Source organism: Siniperca chuatsi, linkage group LG16, assembly GCF_020085105.1.
Source record: "Siniperca chuatsi isolate FFG_IHB_CAS linkage group LG16, ASM2008510v1, whole genome shotgun sequence".
Lineage (NCBI taxonomy): Eukaryota > Metazoa > Chordata > Actinopteri > Centrarchiformes > Sinipercidae > Siniperca > Siniperca chuatsi.
Genome location: NC_058057.1, coordinates 15626657 through 15652335, shown reverse-complemented (window position 1 = coordinate 15652335; position 25679 = coordinate 15626657). Strand labels below are relative to the sequence as shown.

General features: G+C 40.6%; 3 protein-coding genes across 14 annotated transcripts in view; 2 read left to right on the top strand and 1 right to left on the bottom strand.

The window, feature by feature from the left end:
• Positions 1-100: 100 nt before the first annotated feature.
• Positions 101-14237, top strand: cmtr1 (cap methyltransferase 1). 3 transcript variants are annotated; one of them, XM_044168878.1, is made up of 25 exons: positions 101-303; positions 434-533; positions 1585-1689; positions 5023-5174; positions 5370-5528; positions 5742-5834; positions 5952-6023; positions 6654-6748; positions 7254-7326; positions 7436-7634; positions 7741-7859; positions 8016-8112; positions 8376-8508; positions 9455-9634; positions 9718-9774; positions 9889-9946; positions 10086-10154; positions 10438-10569; positions 11015-11140; positions 11448-11539; positions 11731-11799; positions 12331-12378; positions 12497-12609; positions 12711-12819; positions 13016-14237. In XM_044168878.1, exons 3-25 carry the CDS (start codon positions 1590-1592, stop codon positions 13149-13151), a joined length of 2481 nt encoding a protein of 826 aa, XP_044024813.1. In that variant the 5' UTR covers positions 101-303; positions 434-533; positions 1585-1589; the 3' UTR covers positions 13152-14237. The 3 variants fall into 3 exon arrangements, with proteins under 3 accessions (XP_044024813.1, XP_044024811.1, XP_044024812.1); XM_044168876.1 differs by lacking the exon at positions 434-533; XM_044168877.1 differs by having other exon boundaries at positions 101-533.
• Positions 14238-14917: 680 nt separating this feature from the next.
• hebp2 (heme binding protein 2) lies at positions 14918-19636 on the top strand. The gene is made up of 5 exons (XM_044168879.1): positions 14918-15077; positions 15357-15454; positions 16547-16682; positions 17308-17488; positions 17702-19636. Exons 2-5 carry the CDS (start codon positions 15380-15382, stop codon positions 17889-17891), a joined length of 582 nt encoding a protein of 193 aa, XP_044024814.1. The 5' UTR covers positions 14918-15077; positions 15357-15379; the 3' UTR covers positions 17892-19636.
• Positions 19637-21728: 2092 nt separating this feature from the next.
• nhsl1b (NHS-like 1b) overlaps positions 21729-25679 on the bottom strand; it is a 109722-nt gene continuing 105771 nt past the window's right edge. For all 10 annotated transcript variants that reach the window (XM_044168596.1, XM_044168600.1, XM_044168601.1 and 7 more), the window contains one exon: positions 21729-24283. In XM_044168596.1, the coding sequence (XP_044024531.1) occupies positions 23611-24283 (673 nt within the window). In that variant the 3' untranslated portion in view covers positions 21729-23610. The remainder of the gene's footprint in view (positions 24284-25679) is intronic.

Below are 25679 nucleotides of genomic sequence, written 5' to 3'. Positions count from 1 at the left end.
CACCAATAAAATGAATACAATAAATAAAACAAACAAATAAAATAATAAAAATAAAAACACACAGGCACTTATATAGACAGTCGTTACGTCACGCGCATCATTACTGCGTGTCGTCAGAAAAGGAAGGACCCCTGAAATCTCTAAATACAGAACGCGGGCTAATGTAAACTTCAAAAAACTGTATTTATTACAAAAGTTTCCATACAAATAAAAATTTTACTGGGAAATCTCGAAACATATGCGGAATCAACGTTTTGTCGCTGCTATCTCACCACAGAAGAGTGAAGTTTTTCTTCTGAGCTGGTAAAAACTAGCTGGCTAATTTAACTAACGTTAGCTAACAGCTAATGCTGCTACAGCTGCGCAGTTTCGTTTGACATAAACACAGAAAACACCCACACTGACACTAACCAGCCAAGCCTGTTTATTTTAGCTGTGTTTTCCTGCAAAAAAATCTATCTTGGAGAGTGGCATGGGTCGACTTTACCAAACTTTGATAGCTGACTGCTGCTAACTACAACATAACCACAGAGGTAACGGTTCGAATTAGCAGGACATTTATTTTTAGATTGTAACATTAGAATTGTCAACTTCTGGCAACGTGGAGGATCAAGACATCGTTTGTGTTATATGTGATGTTGGCTGGCCACAGTTAACGCCTCTTCTGAATGTAATGTTGATACATGAAAGGCGCTAACTGGGGCTAAATGTCAAAGATAACCAAGTGAGCAGTTTATATCTGCGTTTATTTGGAGACTTGTTGCTAATATTCATTTTTGATGCTTCTACATCTGATATCACGACAGAAAATAATACAATCACCTAACACCTAAACATACATGTTTTGGATTGTGTTTGCCTGGAAATTTCTAAAATTCCTCAAATTCCTTTTTTCGACAAGTTATGTTGAGCATTCATATGTAAGGAAATATGTAAGGGAGTACTACTTATGCATTGCTAACCATGCACCGGGCAGCCATTAGAGCTGCAACTAAAAGTTATTTTCATTCTCAACCATTTTTCAAATCATTCATTAATTGTCTATTTAGTAAAGATCAAACGTAATTTCAAATGCCATTTAAAATTTAAAGTAATGTCTTAAAATAGTTTAAAATCCATATTAATACAATAATAAAATGAGGAAAAATAAGCAAAAATTCTCATTTGTAAAGCTGTAGTCAGCAAATATTTGGCATTTTTACTTAACCAGCATTGTATGCATGCGGTTCTAATCTTTCTATTTGATACATTTTGATTTTCAGTCCATTCGTTAATCAGTTAATTCACTAATTGTTTAAGCTTTAGCACTATATGTCACAATGCTTTTGGCTGCCTCTCATACATGCATCACTGTCATACTCGCTGTTGTAGTTTAGTCCACCTTTGTTGTTCTCCTGACATGAACATGAAGGTAGATTCTGCTGCTCTTCCATTTAATTTGGTTAAAATGACCTTAACCCATGGTTGGGTATTCCTGTCACAGTCACAGAGGATATGGTTTCCTCTCATATCCTCTGTGTGCTGTTGCACATCATCCATCAGACAGAGTATCTTATTCTTATTGTCCTCTCTGCTCTGTTTCAGCCACAATGAAGAGACGAGCCGAAGTAGCGTCGGCACCACTGCAGGGGGCAAAGAGGCCTCGTGATGACAGCAGCTCCGATGAAGAGTCACAGTTATCCAGACAAGGTAGATAGATTAATTTCTCCCTCCAAACAATGTCTGCCATGATTTTAGATAAAAATCTCATATTTTACATGCCATAGTTAACATTGAAAGCCACTTTCTCTTATTAGAATACTCTGCCGCTTATGAAAAGGTTTGTAAGTTTGATTGTCCGGTTGATTTTCGATTCCACGACATGGTTATGTCCTGGGATCTTGTTTGGTGCTGCTAGGTAGCATTACTGCTTCAAGCTAGGCAGGCTAACAGTTTAAACGCAGACCGCGAAGCGGTTAACCCCTGAGGCTGGGACTGCAGACCTGTCTGAGGCTGCTGGCTGTCTATACAAAACTCTGCTGCTTGTTGTTGATTACATCTACCCTGCTACCTGTCCTGTCTGGAACTACGGGGCACAGTGTAACCCACGCTCCAACCATGGCATCCAAACTGAAAGGAGAGGACTGTATCAGTCTATCACAGGTGCAAGAGCTTATAAAGCAACAACAAGATTTCTACATGCAGTTGCTAACGCAGAAAGAAAGCAACTTCAAGGGCTTATTCCAAAACTTTGTTGATTCTACTAATGAAAGAATGGATGGTATGATTAAAGAGGTCCAGGACCTAAAGATCAGTTTTCAGTTCTCCAAAAAAGAAGTGGAAGACCTAAAAGAGACTTGCAAGGAGTTGACTATAAAGTGCAAAGACGCATGCACCGACATCAATAACGTGTGTGAATCAGTCTTATCAATGACTGGGAAAGCAGACTACCTCAAGGGTCAATCTAAAGGGAATAATATAATTGTAGAAGGCATTCCTGAGTCCCCACATAAGAGCTGGGAGGAATCCGAGGAAAAGGTCCGTGAGATGCTCGCTGTAAAGCAACAGATGGATGAAAAGAGGATCGAGCTAGAGTGTGCCTACAGGACGGGAACAAACTCAGGTGACAGACCCAGGCCGAAAGTGGTGAAATTCCTACTATTCAAGGACAAGATGGCAGTTCTGGAAAGAGGCCATAAACTGAAAGGAACTAACATATTCCTCAACGAGGACTATACTGTACGCCAGAGGTCAAAAGAACTCATCCCGACCATGAAAGCTGAAAGAGGTAAGGGGAACATTGCGTACATCCAATACGACAGACTCATTGTCCACCCTCCCTCCCAAAAGAGAGAAAGAGCCAACCCTATGGGTTCGTAACACACACACACACAAACGCGCACACACACACATATACTTGACTGAATGTTGAATAGTGTTGCATTTTGCTTTGTTTGTTCTTTTCTATATCATGTCTGTATCTGATAAACTTCCCAGTAAAGCGCTAAAAATAGCCCATGTTAATATATGTAGCCGCATAAATAAGGTTCGGGATATCGATAACTTGCTAATATAAGACAACATTCATATTCTGGGCATCTCTGAGACCCACTTAGATGACACATTTGATGATGCTACAGTGGGGATACAGAGATAACATCTATAGGCGGGACAGGGATACCTATGGGGGAGGAGTTGCAATGTACATTCAAAGCCACATTCCTGTTAAGCTCAGAGAGGACTTAATGTCAAGTGCTGTTGAAATGTTGTGGTTACAGGTTCACCTGCCTCATTTAAAGCCTTTACTGTTGGGATGCTGTTAAAGGTCACCAAGTTCAGTCAGTCAGTATCTAGATAATTTCTATGAAATGCTTGATAGAGCATGTGATGTGAATAGAGAGATTTATTTCCTGGGAGACCTGAACATTAATTTTCTTTCATCAAACTGTCCGCTGAAAAAGATACTTCTTACTGTAACCAGTGCTTGTAATCTGCTTCAGGTCTTTAATCAACCTACCAGGGTGTTAACAGTACAGGAATCATATCATCCACGTGCAATGATCACATTTGCACTAACGCCGGAGAACTTTGCTCCAAAACTGTTTCTGTTCATATTGGATTTAGCAATCATAATCTAGTAGCTATATCCAGGAAAGCCAAAGTTCCAAATGCTGGGCTGAAACTAGTGTTTAAGAGATCATACAAGTGTTTTCACTGTGACTCGTATGTGGATGATGTTAAAAATATTTGGTGGTCTGTTGTGAGTAAAGAGAAGGACCCAGATGCTGTACATGATGTATTTATGAAATTGTTGCTTCCAGTTATTGATAGGAAGCACCTGCATGGAAACAGACTGTTACAACTGTTAGTGCACCGTGGATTGATGAGGAGTTGAAAAAATGCATGGTTGAAAGAGATGATTTACTCCTTGAGCTCTAGACCCCAGCTGAATCTGATGCTGAGCAATGAAGCTGTTGAGCAAGTAGAGGAAACAATGCTTCTTGGTGTTATTTTAGATTGTAAACTGTCGTGGACAAGGCATATAGATTCTCTTGTTGGAAAGATGGGGAGGAATATATCTGTTATAAAGAGGTGCTCTGCTTTTATAACACCATATTTTACCAAACAAGTCCTGCAGACTCTACTGTTATCACATCTAGACTATTGCCCAATGATATCGCCAGGGGGTACAAAGAAGGATCTAGAAAAACTGCAGCTGGCTCAGAACAAAGCAGCTCGTCCTGCCCTTCGATGCACACCAAGGTCTGGGCTGAGTCAGCTAACGTTAATAGGACCGCTAGCTGCACAACTAACTAAGCTAACTAGCTAACAGTTAGCAGCAGTTAGCGGTTTAGCAACAAGTAAAGCTATCTGTCCATCAGGAAACTCCCTAAATCGCGAGAGTTGAGGCAGAGCACCCGGAGGACATCAGACAGCGTGTTTCGTGTTTACTCCATCCATGAGAATCCATTCGAGAATCCTGTTGTTGTTGTTGTTGTGTCTTCTTCTTGTTGTTTCGCACTTTAGTATGACGGCGTTGGTGCGCGAATGAGTACGTACTTCCGCTTACGCAGAGGACGTCAGTTGAGTAGGCGGTCCTTCAGTGTGGCCCAGGACAAATTCGCATACACACTGCTAAAAGAACGTGACCATATGCGGCCCAGACCACCTCCGAATGTGGTCTGAGCGATCAGATCTCAGTGCGTCCTCTATGCGTCTTGGGTGCATTCACACCTGTACTTAGAGCTGTCCATTTGTGATCAGATCACCCAAGACGCGTGTTAATTCCAGGTGTAAACATGGCTTAAGTGTCTTATTTGTTGTCATGCTTTTATGTTTTGTGTGGACCCCAGGAACAGTAGCTGATGTTCTCCATCAGCTAATGGGGATCCTAAAAAATCCTAAATACTCTGTTGTTGGTCTAACAAATGTCAGGCTGGTTTTAGCTGAGATTTGTTTGTTTGTTTACTTTGGTGTCTCTGCCTGCTCCTGTTTCGACATGAATGGTTTGTACCTATATCGCTGTGGTTTTGTCCTGTCCAGACTCCAGCCAAAATGATTCCCTCAGTGACCAGGAGGATCACAGACCGGGGTTCTCCATGCCCTCCATATCATCGTTTGATGACCAAGACACTGACCCCACAGAGGCCTCCTCCAATTTCACTATGTACAACAGTGTGTCACAGAAACTCATGGTAATGTATTGAAACCCGCACTAACACTAGATATTTAACAGTTGACTGTCTCAGTCTGTGTTGCAGGATTTTTGATTGTACGTATAAGCTTCTTAAATTGTCATTTTTAGTTTATTTTGCAAAGTGTTTAAAAGAAACAGTTTTACACTGTCTTTTCCTAACTCCATTATTCTTTCTTACCTTTTGTTCCTTTAGGCCAAGATGGGCTTTCGTGAGGGTGAAGGTCTGGGGAAGTTTGGCCAGGGACGCAAAGAGATTGTGGAGGCCTCTACCCAGCGAGGGAGAAGGGGTCTCGGTCTCACACTGCAGGGCTTTCAGGGGGAGCTCAATGTCGACTGGCGCGATGAACCAGAGGTACACAGCAGTAAATAATAACCACGTAATGTTTTCAGTGGTGTTTTCTGTAAATTATGTGAATTACATGTCTATTATTGATCTATTGTGTTTTTCTCATTTTTTTTCTATTTTCTTATGTAAACATTATGATGACCTGTTTGCATGATCTATTGTTTCCCATCTCCATTGTTTTCTCACTTTGTTTGTCTCTTTTTCTGTTTGTCTGTCCAGCCCAGTGCCATTGAGAAGGTTGACTGGTTCCCAGAATGCACCACAGAGATCCCAGATGCAGATGAGCTGAGGGACTGGATGATCCTGGGACAGGTAAATACAAACACTTGAGCACTAACTTAGAAATATATCATACACAATGTTCACTCAGACATACTTTTTTGCCTCATTTGTATTTGTTTTTTAAGTCTCGTTTTTGACTGCTTACAGAGAAAACTTAAGATTGAAGATGAGACTGAGTTTTGCACTGAAGACCTCCTGCACACTCTTCTAAGGTGCAAGGTGAGTTATAACTTCTGTTTCATTTTAATCCCTTTTTTATTTTACACATAAACATAAAATAACAGAATCTATATTTAAATACATCAGCAATATGTACCCAATGTTCAGGAAACAGAGGTGGCAATTAGCTAGACGGCATTAACCCGGCAAAAAGGCGTGTTGACTAGACAAGTCTGCCTTGGGTCTGGTGTGAATGGTAGTGATAAACCAGGAGAGGAATGTGGGAAGTCTCTTCAGTGTAACTGTTTTAATTGCTTAGATAAAGCACATATAATAACTCTTTAAAGAACAGAAAACACAGAAATATAGTCAATATGCTGTCTACACAGGAACCTGCATATTACACACAAAGATGAGTTAATGACACCTTTGGCATTTGACATCTTTATACTTTGTATGTGTGCTGTCCGAGCAATCAAAAGTGTTCACCTTTGCATTTAGGTGTCTTCCTATGTTTCCGTGGTGATAAACTGTTGGCAGTTTGGGAGTACTGTATTGTGGTGAATGAGGATATTAATGGACTTTTCTGTGTGTAAAGCTGTGTGAATTGCCCTCTACACAGGATGGACCCAAATCATTATACTGTAATATCCCTGAGTTGTGTAACCACTATGTCTGTTTGATGTTCAGACAGTATTTGATAGCCTGGAGGGCGAGGAGATGAGGAGAGCACGGACACGCTCTAACCCTTACGAGACGATCAGAGGAGGTATCTTCCTCAACAGGTCAGTCTTTAGGTAGTTAACAACGGGGTAGACAAATGATCAGTGTGGATAATATTGAATAAGTCACTTGCTTTTTTGTGGTTTTATTTTATTTATTCACATCACACATATTGAAAAAAATGTTAGTGGCAGCTTTTGAATGATGGCAAATGTAAAACGTGGCTGTGTGTGTTTTGATACACATTTTTATATGTCATTTATATGATATACATTCTGTGAAAATAAAATCATGCAATGGAAATGAATAAATACAGTATATAATTAATTCCTGCCTGTCTTCTTTAGTAACAGAACTATGGTGGATCATTGTTTATTATATTGCATATAATTGCTTGTATTTTAATATCATTGTTATATGGGCAATGTATTTCCATTCCTAGTAGTTAATGCCAGATAAATAGTTTACAGCAGTTTGTTTAATTTTCATATGGATTAATGAGTACTCTGTAGTGTGCCAACCCTTTAAAGAAAATGACAAATTGTTTTACGTTCTTCCTGTATTTAGAGCAGCAATGAAAATGGCCAACATCGACCACTGCTTTGACAATATGTTCACCAACCCAAAGGATTCACAAGGGGTGAGTTAGTCACAGGAACTGCTGATATGTGTTGCACTGAACTTGTGTTGGATCAGGGCACACAGGCCCATATAAACAGATGGTGAGACTAACCTCTCTCATTATGCAGAAACCTCTGACAAAGGACCGCGAGGGCGAGCTTCTGTACTTCGGTGACGTCTGTGCGGGGCCTGGAGGCTTTTCAGAGTACATACTGTGGAAGAGGAATTGGCATGCCAAGGGGTTTGGCATGACGCTGAAAGGACCCTGCGACTTCAAACTGGAAGATTTCTATGCAGCGCCGAGTGAGCTGTTTGAGCCTTACTACGGTATGCGCACAAAACCTGCACATCACATTCAGAGGGAGAACAGATGCTGGTTATGTCTCAGGTACTGAATGATTCAGTGAAAGCTTGACCCCTCTGTGTGTCCCAGGTGAGGGAGGGGTGGATGGGGACGGCGATATCACTCGGCCAGAAAATGTGACTGCTTTCCGAAACTTTGTCCTGGAGAGTACAGAAAAAAGAGGGCTGCACTTCCTCATGGCAGATGGGGTGAGGCTATTTCACATATCAAAATAAATTTTACAGCAGAGTATACTTACTTCAAAGCATGCAAAAATCTACACATCAAACAGAAGATGAGGTCACAGATTCCTGCTCTCGGTGGGTTGAATTTATGTGGGTTGGTTTGATTACTGTCTCCGGTAGGGTTTCTCTGTGGAAGGCCAGGAAAACATCCAGGAGATCCTGAGCAAACAGCTGCTGCTCTGTCAGTTCCTCACTGCCATGTCTACACTCAGGACAGGTATGTGTATACATGTGCATGAATGGGTGAGTCACCTTATTAGTGTGTCCATCAATGGCTCTTATTTTAAACTCTGGCAAAGTGGACAGCTCGTGGTGTTTCTAAGTTTCCTAAAAACTCCAATGAAAACATTTCTTTTTAGTCTTGATATGCCTTCATCAGATTCACGTTATTGGATTCACCTCTGTATTTGTGGGCACATGTACTGGATGTTTGCGTTAGGGTACAGGCTAAATGATAGTGGCACTTTTTGTCTTCTCCAGGTGGTCACTTTGTCTGCAAGACTTTTGACCTCTTCACCCCCTTCAGTGTGGGTTTGGTCTACCTGCTTTACCTCTGCTTCGACAGGATCTCTCTCTTCAAACCTGTCACCAGCAGGCCTGCCAACTCGGAGAGGTGGGGCTGTGTGTGTGTGTTTGTGTGTGTGTGAGAATGTACCCTATGTGCAAGAAGACCTGTGTGGATTTGGTTACTTATGAAGGGCAAGTTGGTTATATTAGGTGAATATTTATACTACAGTAAAGCTGCATAATGCATTTTTGCACATGGCCGACACCAAGTGGCCACACGACTACGATATGCACAAGTTTTGTAATATAACATAAGTAATCTGCATGTTCTCTGACATTAATCATTTCTTTTTAGTAGCTAGTGCGACAGAAGCTGTAAATTAATTAAGCAGGGTTATCCCAAATACCTTTTTAGGCTTTGGATAACTGGCACATTTTTTTAAACGAATATCTGAATTTTTGTTCTAAAACATTTAAATTAAAAAAACTAAAGCAAAGCCTGAAACAGGTAATAGATCACGAACACTGCCACATTGACAATTTGTTTCATTTTAATATTTTAGTGCTGATTGGAAAAACAAAATGACAGCTGCATAAAGTAGTTAAAGACTCAGTATGCCACTTGATATTACGTGGAAGCATATTTGACTCTCCCATGTTGGACATTCCCTCAGACTTTTTCCCCTTTTTTTTACTGCTTCATTTAGCCTCAGTGGGGTGTGCAGACAAAAAGACATAAATTAAATACTGGAAAAACTTCTCTACTTTTGAAGTTCATTTGAGAGTCACAGCAATCCGTCTGCCTGGAAGCAACTTTTATATTTGCTCTCAGATTGGGATTTGTCACTTCCTGTGTGAAGGACAGTATTTCTTCACAAGTAACAATTCTCAAAATTACAATTAGGTTTGGGCAGAAAGGTTGAGCATCTAAGTTAAAAGAAATCGGGACAGTCTCTCTGCTATGGATCCAATTTTTATTTAGACTAAGAAGAGAGAATTTGTAAAGAAATTTTTGCATCCGTAAATCTCTTCCCACTCATTGCCATCCGCAGGTATATAGTGTGTCGTGGTCTGAAGCCCGGTTCAGACGCCGTCAGGGAATACATGTTCAGAATCAACCTGAAACTGAACCAATTGAGGAACACAGACACTGACGTTACGGATGTGGTTCCCCTGAGCATCATCAAGGAGGACACCGACTTCTACCAGTTTATGGTCAACTCCAATGAGAGGTAAAGACACACAATATTCACAAAGACCTTAATCTTTTTATTTCAAACTGAGTGACGGACAATTTAATTAACTCTCACTGCAGCCTCTGTGCAGTCCAGATCAAGGCCTTGGCTAAGATCCACGCCTACGTCGTAGACCCGTGAGTAACCAGTCTTGTACTTGTCTATGTGCATGTATCTCTGTTGCAGTATAGCTATGTGTGGTGGTGGTTGTGTAAGCAACCGACTGTGTGACACTGTGTTTGTTTCTCTAGGACCCTTGCAGAGCCGAGACAAGCAGACATTAGGAAGGAGTGTCTGAAACTTTGGGCGGTGAGTGGACAAACTGTGATACATGTGCTAAATTGAGGTTGGACTAAAACAGAACTAATAGAAAAAATAGAGTTTGTTGAATAATGCGGTTTTATTCTATGTTATTCCACCTCGAAATACATTTTATGTACATTTCCAGGTCCCAGACAAGGCCAGAGTCACTCCTGCTTCCTCAGACCCAAAGTCAAAATTCTATGAACTGATTAAGGTCAGTTTTCTTTTTTTTTTCACTTGTTAATAATGAAAGTAAAATAAAAATGTTAAGCATTTTTGTGCACTTTGGTAAATCCTAAACAGTATTTTCCAGCGGTTGAGATTTGTGTTGTGGTAGTGGTCCAAAATCTGGTTTTAACACAAATATTATGTATTTAGTTGGGCTGCCCTAATAAATTCTAGTAATGGGAAACACTGTTACAAATGGGCTGGTTTAAAATGTTAAATTTGTCACACTATCTGTCTTTCTGTCTCTCTTTACAACTGTTGCACCTCAGAATTCAGATGTGGAGTCGTTCCAGTGTAAGCTCACACCTCTCAACTCCACCACACTTGAGAAGCTGCGTCATATCCTGGACCACAGGTGCATTGTGGGAGGTGGAGAGCAGATCTTCCTTCTAGCGCTGGGGGTGAGTCTTAAGAGACGCAAAACACCAAAATGTAGGTCTTGAACTTGTGTTTTGTCTTACTGCACTGTAGTATGTGTTTTTCACAAAACTCGCACAATCCTCTTTTTGTACCCAGTAGGTGTAATTAGGCTTTTTCGAGATTTTCCATATTTGATATCAGATAGCAGCTTCTCTCTATGCATTATTACACATAGTAATGGGTCACCCAGGCCTGTATCATCAAATTCAGCTATTTTATGTGTAATATCGTTTCCTTTTCTTCTGGAAAAATATTCAAATACAGAGCTGACAGGCCGATCTATTCACCCCTAGTGTTTTTATTTTTTATTTAGAGGGATAGTGGTGACCAGAGAGGCTTTACTGCTTTTTTTAAGCATGGTAGCCTGTGATTGAACTTGTTTTCATCTTTTTATCTGTCCTCTCCATTTCCCCTTGGCTTGTATAGAAGTCTCAGATATACACATGGGATGGAAAGATGCCTGTGCGCTGGAAGAAACTGGAGAATTTCAAACTGGAGCTGCCAAGAGATACACTTCTAAGTGTGGAGATCATCCAAGAGCTGAAGGGCGAGGTGAGAAGAGGGAACAGATGAAATATGGGAGCCAGTATCCCAATATCTTTAAGTTTGGCTCCATTTATGTTAATGCTGAAATAATAACAGTTGTTCTCACTAGATAATGTGTACCTGCTTTCTTGAGAATTTTCTCCTAAAACAGGGTTCAGGCACCAAAGGTTGTAAAGCTCTGTTGTATTTGTAGGAGTTTGTGGTCATTATAATCCCTTTCCCCAAAAAAGGAGCAATTGCATTTTGTTAGAAATACACCTGAACAAGCTGGTTGTGGTTTTACATGTATAAATACAGTATATTTGGTCCTCAGGGAAAAGCTCAGCGTAGGATCAACGCAGTTCACGTAATGGATGTACTAATACTGAATGGCACTGATGTAAGAGATAAGCACTTCAACCAAAGGTAGGGCAGTGTCACCTGTATCATTGAATGTCACACTTTTATTAATTTACTTATTGATCTTCAAAATTATGTCAAAATTTTCTCTGTAAAGCATAAATAAATAAATTGTTATAAATAAATGTATTGCAATACAATGCACTTTTCATACCAGTTTTCTATAGTTTACTAAATAATACACATTGTATGTCCAGGATCCAGATGGCTGAGAAGTTTGTGAAGGCAGTGGCCAAACCCAGCAGACCAGACATGAACCCTATCAGGTAATTAATTTAAATGACTTTAACCCTTCTGAATGCTGCTTTGTAGTTTATTTGCAGGGATATTATTCTCACTGGAAGCACTGGAAGGGTGGATGGTATAAAAAGCGGAAAACTTACACTTAACATAATACCACATATACCATGTCATAAAACTCTGGGAAATGTTATGGACATTTTAACATGAAGCTTACAAGTAGATTTAGTCTTAAACTCCATGACATATTTTCTGATTACATAAATGACGCCAGTTTGGAAGCCAATCATGGTCCAGTATGCAGCTTACACAAGTGTGATGTGGGAAAGTGAAGTGCACATACACTGAGGATGGAGTTAAACTTTTAAAATAAAAAATATTTGCATATTCATAGATGATGTATTTTTCAATGAGGGAGAAAGATTAGATGTAATTTTATATTTTTTAATTAGTTGTTTGAACTTTTTTTGTGGAAAAACCATATCAGACACAAATTATTATTCAAAGCAGAGTATGTCCTAAAACGTCTTAAATGTAACGTGTCTTTCCCCAAACAGAGTGAAGGAGGTTTACAGGCTGGAGGAAATGGAGAAAATCTTTGTCAGGTATGACAGGACAACTGTCCAGTAGTCAACATGATCTATAAAATATCAGGCCAAGTTTCATGTAATCATTTACTAAATGTTGAGGATTTTCAACTATTTTTCTTCTTTTCTTATCCAGACTAGAAATGAAGGTGACAAAGAGTTCAGGAGGAGTCCCGCGTCTGTCCTACACCGGCAGAGATGACCGACACTTCCTTCCCAAGGGCCTTTACATCATTAAGACTGTCAATGGTATGTGTGTGTGTTTCTGCTGCAGCTCATTGTCAAAAAGTGTCACTTAATAAAAATGTACAAAATATCTCAGACACGTCTCCTCCCTCTCCACCCCTCAGAACCGTGGACGATGGCATACAGTAAAAACTCCAAGATGAAGTTCTTCTTTAACAAGACAACCAAGCAGTCAACCTATGAAATGCCACCCAACTCTGCTGCCCCCTTCCAGTATGTACTGTCTTCTCTACCCATATTGAATGAATTTATTTCTGATTGAATCAGTCAGTTCTGTAATTGGGATAATAGAAGTTCATGTTACATGAACATGGGAGGGTAGTTTACAACATAAGTATTACATATGTAATAGCAGTCTTGATGATCATCTGATGAATGAATAGTATCCTTTCTTTGTCTTCGTCCTCAGTGTTTGCCACTCTGAGCGGCTCTTCTGGGCCTGGGAGGACGGCGTGATAGTCCATGATTCTCAGACACGGATGGACCCCGAGAAACTGTCCAAAGATTATGTTTTGTCCTTCGTCCACCAACATTACCAGCCATGAAACACACACAGAGCCCGAGAGCTTGAACCAGCTACAACCTAGACACAGAATGCACTAACTTATGGAGGATATAGAGCCTTAGAAAAGGTTATCATGCAATGTCTTAATTGATATTTATTTTGACAGTAAAAAAGGGATTCATAAAATACTGTACAACCATATACATAGATCAAAACTATCATTTACATTTAATGAATTATAAAAAGTTAAGTTTTTATTAATCCCTGTTTTAAACTGCTTTATAACCATTGTCAAGGCCCTCTTGTTGCTCTATATTAGGTTGCTTCTACAAATTATTACCAGGTTGTAACTGGAGTTCTGGAGCTCAAGTGTTGAATTGTTTGCTGCTTTTCCTAGAGGTGACATTTGGACTCTGTGTAAGCAACGGACATTTAACAAACCACTCTGTCTTTCTGCCTTTTCCACTGCCTTTGGCTCTATGAATTGTAATCAGTAAGACTCGCCTCATAGGACAATATGGAAACAAAAAGCTGCTGCCGTCTCTACATTGGCTTGCATGTCTCTGTAGATCAAATTTTTACAGTTCGTCGTCCATACAATGCTTGTGTGTGTCCATACATCACGAGAGAGATGCATCTGCGATTTGGATAATGCTAGATAGAGTTTCAAATGTTAAAATATGCATCCATATCTGTAAACACACTCTCGCTTGCCTCGCTCTACACCTGCTCGAAACACAACTGCTCCTCTCTTCATCTCCATAGAGACCAGTATCTGTTTGCCCAGGCTCTCACACCAACAGGCTCCTTGTTTTCACACCTGCAAAACTGTAGCTGAAGCCTAAACACAACAAACAAACTTATCCTTACCATCATTTCGACATTCATGTCAGTACAGCTTTTTCCTATTCATACCTGTTCTATCACACCGTGTGTGTGGTAAAAGTTTGGAAGGTGTCCTGTTTTAGGTTGTTTCTACTCCGACGCCTCTTTGTGATTGTGCCTCATTGCCTGGACTGTGTGTTTCTTAAATTCTGCAATTATTTTTTTCTTGTAAAGTTAGCTATCAATCCCTTTGATGTAAATAATGTAGTAAATAAATGGGAGGTGCTCTTCCGAGAAATGGCTCAACTGCCTGGTGAAATTTGATTTAGACTATAGTATGAGTGATGATAACTGTGGCTGGATAAAGCTGTTTGGAGGCCCCTGTTGCCTTCAAGTTCCTATCAAGCACAGTGCACACAGCACCCTAACCAGTACTCCTGTACTGGAGTACTACCTACCCCAAGTCAGTGGTGGAAGAAGTATTCAGATATTATACTTGAGTAAGAGTAGCAATGCTACAGTGTAAAAATACTCTGTTATAAGTAAAAGTCCTGCATTTAAAATCATACTTATGTAAAAGTACAAAAATAATGGGGCTTATTTTTTATTACTTTATATACTGCTGGGTAACTTAATGGACAGATCTTCTCAGGTAAGCTAACTCTGCCAGAAAGCAATCAACCTTGTTTCCCAAATAGTTGAACCGTTGCTTTATCATAATTTGTAATGTTTATGTCTAATGCCATGTAAGTGGAACCTTTTAAATCTCCTTGAGGTACTTCATGTTTTCATTATTTTGCCTTAAAAAGAATCCTTCACCTAACCGGACATTAGGGGTTTTTGTGTTTGTGGCGTCCTTTAAACCTGTAAATGCTACCATTTTGCCCATATACCTGCGCCCTTTTATTGCATGAATGTTAGGGAGCTCTAACACACCCAAACTAAGTTTAAATGGAGGCCCAAATTGAACTTTTCTACCTCTCAATTTACTGGGTGGTGTCGACATCAAAGATCGGGACTCTTATTTTGAAGTTACACTCGCTCAGCCAATCAGATTTCAACTTTATGTAACAGGAAGCGATGTTATGAAAACAAACGCACTGCACACACCCTGAGAAACAGTACCAAACTGAATTTACAGGTATTATGTCTTTATTCAATAATTTTTACAAACTGTTAACATTGCTTCAACAAAAGCGTCAAGTTAGGCGGTGAAGAATTACTTAACTGTTATGAATATGAATTATTAACTCATTTCCAGAGTTGTTTTACAAGCTAAGATGTGAATACATAACCAGTCCCATGTGACTTGATGTAACAGGTTATGAACCACTATGAGGTTTTATATTGCCTAACCCCACATACGATGAATTTCAGTGGTTGAAAAACGTCTGCATTTGTCTTTATTTTACTTTTAAAGAGACTGTTTTGAACACTTACACCATGCTGAAAGCTGTGGGACAAGCTCTGTTCTCAACTGGACTGCAGAATCCTAAATACACAGCAGATGAGAAAAAGGTAAATGTTTCCCAGATTACCTTGTATAAAAAGACATTAAACCTTTGGCCTGATGTTGACTGTTCTGTTTATCACACTGCCATGTGACAAGACATGTGAGTTAAAGTGGTGCTGAAATGTTTAGTCGACAATTTAGTCATTTTTCAAGCATTTTTGCCAAACTTGAAGTGATTCCGCCTTCTCAAATTTGCTACTTTTCTCTGTTTTTATATCATAAATGGAATAATTTGGGGTTTTGAATTGATAATAGGACAAGACATTTTGGGGAAGGCACCTTGGACACTGGGAACTTATGGCGTTTTTCAAAGTTTTCTGTTGTGCTGAAAAGTCGATCAACAGATGATTAATTGGTTCTGAAAATCACTTAATCATTTATCAAGTTAAAATGCCAAACATTTGCTGTGAGAATTTGCTGCGTTTCTTTATTTAATGCACTTTAAATTCAGTATCTTTTGGGTTTTGGACTTTTGGTCGAACAAAACATGACATTTGCAGATGTCACCTTGGCATATTGTGACCGGTGTTACCCCAAAATGTGTGACCTGTTAGATTCTGTTATGCTACAGGGTTAATAATAGAAATAATAAATCATGCGTTGACCAAAGTGTGGTGTTATATCACTGGTCCTGTGACCATATCGTAATATTATGAGGTCACCACTTGTAGTAACAGCTACCTAAATATCAATGGATCAAACTTTATTTGTATAGCACCTTTCATACAGGTTCATGCAAATCAAAGTGCATTTGTACTGTCTTGGCTTGTCAGTCATCTGTAAAGCAAACAGTAAAACAATTTGAGACTAACTAAAATATGTGACCTATGTCATGTAAACACAAAAATGTCACCATTTGTAGTAAGAACTATTAAAATATGCAACTTATCTAAATAGTGTGAAGTCATAGTTTTTGGTAACAGCCAACAAAATACAGTTTGTGGTGTAGTAAAGACTATTGCAGTGCCAATACAGCTGATCAGTTCATAGAATGTGGTGTAACATGGGCGTAGTTTCTGACATTTTATTGATTCAGTGACTAATTGATTATTTAAACAAATGATCAACAGTGCCTGCATATGTGCGTGCTTTTTCAGGGACAAGACTATGAGATTCGCACCTACCATGACACTAAGTGGGTGAGCACCACTCTGAGTGGGATGCAGTGCGACGCAGCCATAAATACTGGCTTCCGCAGGCTCTTCAACTACATTCAAGGCAACAATCACAACAGTGAGTTTCATCAGTTTCGTTCCTGGAATCCCACATGGATGTACGGTGATTTTTTTTTCTTTTTTTAATTTAAATTTTTTTGTGAACCTTGTAATATTCTTTATTAAGTGTTTTTGAGGCTTTTATTTTGTGGTGTTGTAAAGAAACTTGATGTTAAGCCATGAACCGTACTAAAAAAAATGAACCTGGATTAAACACAATCAGTCATGTTAATAATGTTCAAATGTTGCAGAATGAATTTATGGGTAACTCTGGTGCGAATACAAAAGAGTCGATGAATAATGCAAGAGTCAATGAAAAAGTGCACTTTAGTTCTTGCTCAGCAGTTTGTAACAGCACCACTGCCTTTGTCTTACTCAGCAGTTTCCACCAGCGTTATTTCTGGGAATATATATGGTTTGTGCTGTTGACTACTGAGGTCTGCACTGTAAGGAGACTGATCTGTAAACCTGGTGTTTAATCCTCCACATCTGCCACACATTGCGGTTATATGTACACCATCTGTTCAGGTATCATTATGTACTGATGTTTTGATCCACCAGCTGGCAACTGAGGGTTTGTTTAGAAAATGTAATATCTGTGCATCTGACAACAGCTGAATTGTATTGATTTCCTTGTTCCTCAGAGGTGAAAGTGGAGATGACGGCCCCCGTGACCTGCCGCGTGGACCCTGGAGCTGGCCCTGCATGTGAATCTCAGTTCACTGTATCCTTCTACATCCCAGAGGAGCATCAGGACAATCCACCGGAGCCGAGCGACCCGGAGGTGTTTGTGGAGCACAGGAAAGAGTTCACAGCTTATGTCAGGTAGAGTCCAACCTAGGCACTAACTGACATATACACTGAATTGCTCATTCAAGGTGATATTGTGTAAAAGTGTAAAAATGACCCCTCTAATATTTTCAACTGATTGCAGATAACATAACAAAAAGTACAGTTAATAGAGAACTGATAAAATGAAGACTTTATCCCTGATATGCAGAACTTAATCTTAGATCCTTCTCTTGTTCCTTCCTCCAGGACATATGGTGGTTTCTCCAATGAGAATTTGAAGCGCGAAGAGCTCCTGAAACTTCTGGAGAGCCTGCAGAGAGACGGAGTCCAATACGTCGACAAACCGTTCTACACAGCTGGATATGACAGTCCCTTCAAACTGACCAACCGCAGGAACGAGGTCTGGGTCCTGAAGAAGGAGCAGGAGCAGGAGTAGAAGGTTTAAAGGTCACGCAACACTCTGCCCTCTATAACTGTAAAATAGTCACATTTAGGAAGGAAAAGTTTTACATGATCTTTTTATAACACTTGATACATTTCAGACAGTTTGACAGCATTAATCAATGTCCAAAGAGAAACAAATAATTACTATTATAGAAGTATGGTGAATAAAATGGAAGTTTTCTGCTTTATTTCCTTTGACTAAAAGTTACTGAATTATAGTCTCTATTATAGTCTGAAAGTCTTGATAAAGAGACCTAAAAAATTATTACAAGAGCTCTAAGAAGCCATCATTAACAAATGAACCTAGAGGAAAAACTGGATACAGTGGGACCATATTTCCAGCAGGTGGAGCCAAGTAGTCAGGAAACCTTTCTTTCATTTGGTGCATCTTGTTATCAACAATATGACAATTTAAAAATCAATAAGAATAAACCCATACACACTATTCAACAACAACAGGAAAAAGTCAGAGTCTGTAGGAAAGAATGAAAGGGTTTCCAGAGATTTCAGAATTTAGTTTCTAGTTTGTTGGTTAAAGTCCAGAGGGAGAAGAGACGATATCTGCGAAGTGGACCACCACAGCAAGATACACTTTTTATTAACAGAGATTTGGTGTCCGTATCAAAAAGATTTTCCAAAGTGTGGTTAACAGGTAGACCGTGTAAACACGGTGTAAACCGTGTGCTGGTAACCTCCTGGATCACAGAATTAACTTCTTTCCAGAATGTCTGGATGCACTCACATGACCAAAACAAGTGGATAAACATACCTTTGTGCGTTTTTACATTTATAACAGAGGTTTGAGCTGTTTGCTGGAGGTGAATGGGTGTGAAGTGGGTGGGTCTCTGGAAAAGGTACTTATTGCCACTATTTTTTTTTTTAAATGACTTGTTGAAAGTACACTAATTTCCAGCTTTTGTTTGAGCAAATTGCTAATTGCTTACATTGTTTTAATTGTTCCACCTGTCCATACTGGCTGCAAAGAGCTCACGTCCTAATTTGATTTCAACTTAAATGATGGGGGACAAAATCCACAGTTCTTATTCTGTGTACGGACAGGAGGAATGATTACAGCAACAAGTAACGCTTTTAATGTACAAATGGGCATGCTAGTATTGTTTTAAAATAAACTTGAAAAAATGTGAACCTGTCCTTTAACTTTGTAGGTCACCTGATGGCAGGTTTCTCTCCTCCTGTCAGTGGTCGTGCTGTGAAGGTGACTCTGCCTGTCTGACAAAATGTTGGTAAATCTCAGTTTGCCTGATCTCAGACCTGACTAACCGTCACTGCCATCACGCTCGTTATGATGAGCGACTGAGTCATAGCAAATCCAGACCAGTTGTACCTGCATTGCTCAAGTCTCTGCAAGAAAACCTGATGAATTAATGAGCGTGTAGTTTCCTGCCTGTGTGGTTCAAGCTCAGATCTACCAGCATTTCTGGTGCTTGTTGCGTGTAAGATGTTGGCAAAGAGTGACACTTACGAGCTAACATAAACATTGTGCCTTTTTTAATGAGTTTACCTCCTCTTATACATTAAATCATATTAATACTCATATTTATAGCTCATGATATACTAAAAATTGTGTGTTTTTAATCCTGAAGAAGGGATACTACATGGGAATGATGACATAACCACTGCACTGATATATAAATCATGGGTGATATTAATTTGCCTTTAAATGATGTTTAAGAATGTAAAATATATTATTAATAATAAATATAACTCAGCATCAAATGATTGATTATTCTGATCCTTTATTACCTCCATCTTCACTGTAATTGTTGTTGTCGTCCCGTTTCGTGATGGGATTTTTAAAATGTAGTTTGAATCACAAACCGCAGAAAGCTTCATTGTGAGTTGTTAATCTGATCTGTAGTGGATACAGTTCAGACCGTCCTCCACCCGCTGATGATCCTGACCTTTTATTAGCCGGATGAAACTTTGGCATTTTATCCTCCGTCACCTTCTCCTCTCGCTCTCTCGTCGTCAGTCAGGTTCGTGTCTGCTGAGTCAGTCTTTTTATTTGTGGCAGAATTGTTCCCAATATCATGTTCAGACACTCAGCAGAAATTACGTCTTTTTTTTATCCCCTGCACACACACACACACTCCATCTTCATCTGTAGTTCACCAGTCGGATCGATCTCATTGGCTGTGCTCAGTGAGGTGAAACATTACTGCGGATGGGTAATGTATAATGAGGCTCACTGTTTTATTCCAAACACCACAGTCACATATTTTTATTTTATCTACCCCCTCCAGCCTGCTGGAGACGTTGAGTCAGGATACAGTTGATGTGGAGGACATGTAAAAATACCATGACAAAACCGATTTTCTGGTGGCAGAGAGAAACTGAAAGAAACATTTTTTGTTTGTGAAAAGTATTTTTATTAAGGTTCCAGTTTTTCCCCACATCCCATATTGCAAATTATGCGGACTTAATTGCCAAAACTGTAGGTGTCAGCAGGTGTGTAAGTGGTTGTTTTCTTTAGATGTGTGTTCAATTTAGATTGCTTGCTTTCCAGAGCTGGTTTTTATATTAATTTCATTCCTTCCAGGCTGCCATTAGTTTTCATTTTAGTACACTATTCAAATTAGGGCTGCAGCAAACGATCAGTCTATTTTCAATTAATCGAGTAATTCTTTAGTTTATGAAATGTCTAAAAGTAGTGATAAACGGCCATCACAATTTCCCATAGAGCCTAAAGTGACGTCTTCAGATTGCTTGTTTTGTTCGACCAACAGTCCAAAGCTAAAATATATTTCATATGACAAAGAAAAGCAGAAAATCCTCACATCTGAAGCTGGAATGAGACAATTTCTGGCATTTCTGCTTTAACTAGGAGTGAAATGATTAATCAATAATCAAAATAGTTGCTGATTATTTCCTTTCGATCAATTAATTGAATAAATGTTGAAGCTCCAGAGACGTGACGCTTACTTGAGAAAGGTCATCTTAACAGTGAACACTTCATTGTCTTTATTTCTTAAGTTCCACTGAAACAGTCCGTTAAATTCCCTGAGCGAACAGGTACTTTTTCTATTTTCACAACCATAATGTGGCCTTAAACAAGTGTGAAAAAATGTCATCCATTGCATTTCACTTTTTATGACGCAATCATTGGAGCAGTACCTGTTGCCCAGGCTGAGTCATTCATAAAGACACAGGTGATAACTATTCTATTCCTGGACTCCCCACTGTGCTCAAGTCAATACAGTTGATCTGTTTCATTTGTCACTTCATACGTTGGTGTCTTGTCTTGGATATAAGGGAAAAGGAAAGAATTGAAGTGTCAATAGTGTGATTATGGCTGGGAGGAGTTTGTATTGATTTCTGTCTGACAGCCAGATGGACACAGCGTTGTCTGTGCAGCGCCAGAGGGCAGGTGACTGCTGAATTGGCGGTGGAGGGACTTCAGTGTAAATAGTGTTTCTGTGCCCTTGGTAACGAACACTCACAAACTCATGTTGAAAAGGCAGCGAGGACCTGCGGGGAATGCAGTATTCAGTCTTAAGACGTGGGCCACGACTGACAGTCGGAGCGATATAACACTGCTCTGAAGTCAGTGGAAAGGTCTGTTATGGGCTGAGCCTGTGATTCAGTGTGTGTCCTAACAGGATGTCCAGAAGGAGACATAATTGATGACCCCTGGGGTGGGGGGGCTCTGGAGCTTTCCAGATGACAGACGAGTGTGGGTGCCATGGCGACGGCGCTAATGAGGTGGTGATTTGGGGGTGTTGGGCTTGGCAGATGGCCGTGAATCACACACACACACACACACACACACACACACACATACACACAGAAATGACACAGAGACCCACTCTTTAAATATCACCTTGTTTTTATTTCACAGACATACACAAGAGCGTTAGCAGCCTGCCTTCAGCTCCCCTCCCACTTCTTCTGTCCTCCCGTCTTTTCACAAGCTCTCTGCGATTGAGACGTTTCCTGTCATGAGACAAGCCCGGGCCCCAAGTGGTCAATCATGGCCGGGCGGGAGCTGGGAGATACACTTTGGTCACAGGTGATTAAACCACCAGGGTGTTATGGCTGTTATGAAGTCTCACGCCTGTCACCGCAGTTTATGACCCTTTACTCAGCTGTGAGCACCAGCGTGGGCTTTGCAATACTCAAGATTAAGGGCAGTAGAAGGCTTAAGCATAAATATTGACATTATTGCATTTTATTTTTTACTTTGAAGCACCTTTTAAAAGAAAGAAATGGTCTGGTGGGATCAGCGTAGTAAATGCGGCCCTTGGACTAACCCTTCCCCGTGCCTCCATCACCTTGCTGGTTGACTCTGATCATGACACTGTATTGCAGCCTTGCTATGTGAAAATAAATAATCTACAAAAAGGAAACCACTCCCTTCCAGCAAATGCAGGGCTCTAAAAATGTACAGTCTTTAAAAATAAGTCAAAATGTTACTTAGAACTCCTTTCTCTATGTATTTACATACAGAATCATATATAACTGCAAACGGATAAACTTAGCAGAAAGGTCAATAGCATTATAGAAATAATAAGCCTTAAAAGGTTCTAGTAGGCCTCAGCAAACTTAGCAACAGCTGGACCACACGCATGGGTGTCAAGACAAGCGATCACACTCTCAGATTGTGTTCACATCCAGATTAACAGCCAGCAGTTAATTTTTCAGCTCTTTGGTAGCCAACATGATCACTAAAAGACCCGGACAGTAAAATAAGTTTTTCTGCTAATGTCATTTCTGGCTTTACATTTATAGATTCATACTTAACCCCCAAACATGACATCACTTGTTTATTTAAACAATCTTTAAAACATAGTTTATAAGTCACAAACAAGGAAAAAGACCTATGCACAGTGCAAAATCTCCAAACTAAAATTCATATTACTAGAAGTTTTATGAGCCTTTTCAACGTAGAGTACAGTTGTTCACTTCCTGCCCATCACTAGATGGCAGCACTGGGCCCTCTGCACTTCCTCTGGACCACTGAACACACCAGCTCTGCAAGCAAAACCACTGACCTAAGAGCAGAAAGCAAAACCTGGCAATAACCATAGATGAAGTTGTACCGTGGAGCTGTCTGTTGTACCACGTCCTCGAATTCTTTCCACAATATTATGGGCTGTTTGAAGCCAACACTTGCAAACCATGGTGCTCTCAAACACTTTCCAGAGCCACCAGTAGAGATGCAGAAGCTGAGAAGATTCACTCTTTCCAACTGCCTAGCTACATAGCACCACAGCAGCAAGTTAAGCAAACAACTTGTGACTTTTCAATTCCTTCAATTCACCTTAGTTTGCCATCTTAACCTTGTCATTCAAAGAAACTAAAGGGTTCCTGCGTGTTATGGACAAGATAAAGTATAAAAAACAACAGCAAAACAAATGGAAAACAAACTAAGAACACCAGGCGTAAAAGAAACACTATTCTTTTAACACAAAGGGTGAGTCACCAAACGAAGGAGAGAGTGAGAATCATGGGAGTGAAAGCTCCAGCAGAACCAGTCTTCCACTTTAGATTAAGTTAAGCCTGTCCAAGATGGAGCGACCTCTGACCTCACAACAGGACAAGACATGTCCACTCCCTCAGAGGCAGCGCAGAGGGGGTGGGGCTCAGGAAGGTGTCTCTAGAGGGCCTTCTATTGGCTTCTCTTCCTGTCCCCCTACCTGGTTATGAAGAGTGATTTTATCTCCCTGTATCTAAGGGGCCGTACTTGCTCTTTAACTTCGGCTCTCTTCAGATAAAGTGCCATTGGAGTCTTTAAGCACAGGGAGAGTCTGGGCCGTGGGTCCAGACAGACCTTCTGCAGTGTCTCCGTACTCGCTCTCTGCTAGCTCCCCCTCACGCTCACAAATTACTGTCATTGGGCTGCTGAGGATTCGACTGCGTGCGTTGTACTTGCTGCTGGCAGCAGAAGGCGGCGTGCGTGAGCGCCCATACTTTAACCCGCTCATTGAAAAGGACGAAGTCGGCGAGGACAGAGAAAAGGCCTCGTAGCGGTTCCACTCATCTGTTGCCCTCTTACCACGGCCGGGGGAGGTTAATGGGCTGTGTGGCGCCGTCGGTGAGGAGGGTGAAGCAGCAGGGGTGTCCATATCTGACTCGGAGCGTGTTCTCTGGAAGCGAGGGTCAGTGGAGCGAAGCATCTCAGTGGCCGACATCCTGAAGCTGGTCTCTGAGCGGCTGCCCTTCTTCAGGAGAAGGGCCTTGAAGGTGTCACTGCTGGTGGAGGACTTACGGAGGTTTCGCTGGATGGAGCTTGCCTGGCGAGGCAAGGAGGACACCGTCCCTGGGGACATGCCTGTGGGGGTGACGGGTGGAGACTGTGGGTGGCTCCCAGCCCGGGACTTGTCCTCCTCAGATTCCTTGCGACCCAGGACCTTGCGCTTTGACCTAGGGTAAGATGTGGATAACCGGATTAGTGACATGCTTGTAGAAATTCTTCAGAGTGAGTGAGTACAAGCAGGGTTAATGAATTGTCAAAAGTAAAATAATTTAATAATTAAATTAGAGAACTGATTGGGGGCAGTTTTGTCAGAAAAACAATGACATCAAATACAATTATTCAAATTGAAGTTAGGCTGCAGCATATGGGATTTCATATAACAGAGCAGAAAGCAGCCTTGGTAGACTGCTCAACCCAGCCTTGTGAATGTTTCCATGTTGTCGTAGCTAAAAAAAAATTAAAAAAGAACAAAGATTGCACTTAAAATACTTGGCCTACACGCCTCAAATCTTTGTCCCAAATTTGCCATATGTCAGCACTGCCCCCAGCAATCATGCGTCACAGCACGAATCTTGAAGAAGTAAAACAATGAGGAACATTGAGTGGCGTAGATGCTCAAATCAAGAAAGGGAGGGCAATGAGAAGAAGGGTTCTACATTTTTGTTAAAGAAATCCAATTTTGCAGAGATTTTACAAGAAAAGCTGCAGATGCTGCAACTCTGCAAAGCTCAGACTCGGCACAATGAAATTAATCAAAAACAAACTGGGAAAAGTGCCCAAAGCAGTTGTAATCACACAAGGACAATTCAGCCTCCACTCAGCAGGGGGTATCAGAGTGGTTGACTGCACCACTCAGCCAACACTGTCTATCACTCCTGCACCAAAACATAGCAATAAAGCTGCAACAGGCAGAATACAGGGGATTAGGGCTAGCAGGGAAACATCTTTATTAATCTGTGGTCCACAGGGTTGCACTCTGGGATTACTGTTGCTAATCCAAAGGTAGCATCATCGGGAGGGCAGTAGCAAGGCTTGCTAATTAAAAGGGAAAGGGCTACTTGCCACTTCGCACCTCTCTAGAATGGATGAACCCACCCACTGCATGCCCCCTCTGCACAGGGAGGAGGAGAGGGGAGACAGAGATGATTAAAGGCATGAAAAATACAGATTCTGTGATAAGGGAGAGCGATGTAATGCTAAAAGTAAAAGGAGCAGTGAGACACAATCAGATTAGATCTACAGAAAGAAATTCTTCCATAACGGACAAATAACCTGTAGAGAATATACTTGTGAAGGTCAAATGAGAGGGAGAACTAGAGGATATAAATGGTTTGTGAGAGAATCTCAGTCTGCTTTTGGGTTCAGAAAGACTGCAAAATATGTGTCTGTGCCCTAAATTCAACCTCCATCTAGCGTCGTCCCTGTGAGCTCCCTCGCCACATTAGCCCATCAGCATTACATAAGACTTTTCTCACACACATTCACACGTGCATACACTCACACACCTGAATTCAATCAACCACGATAGCTCCATACTGAACTGACAGTTTGTTAATTTGACAA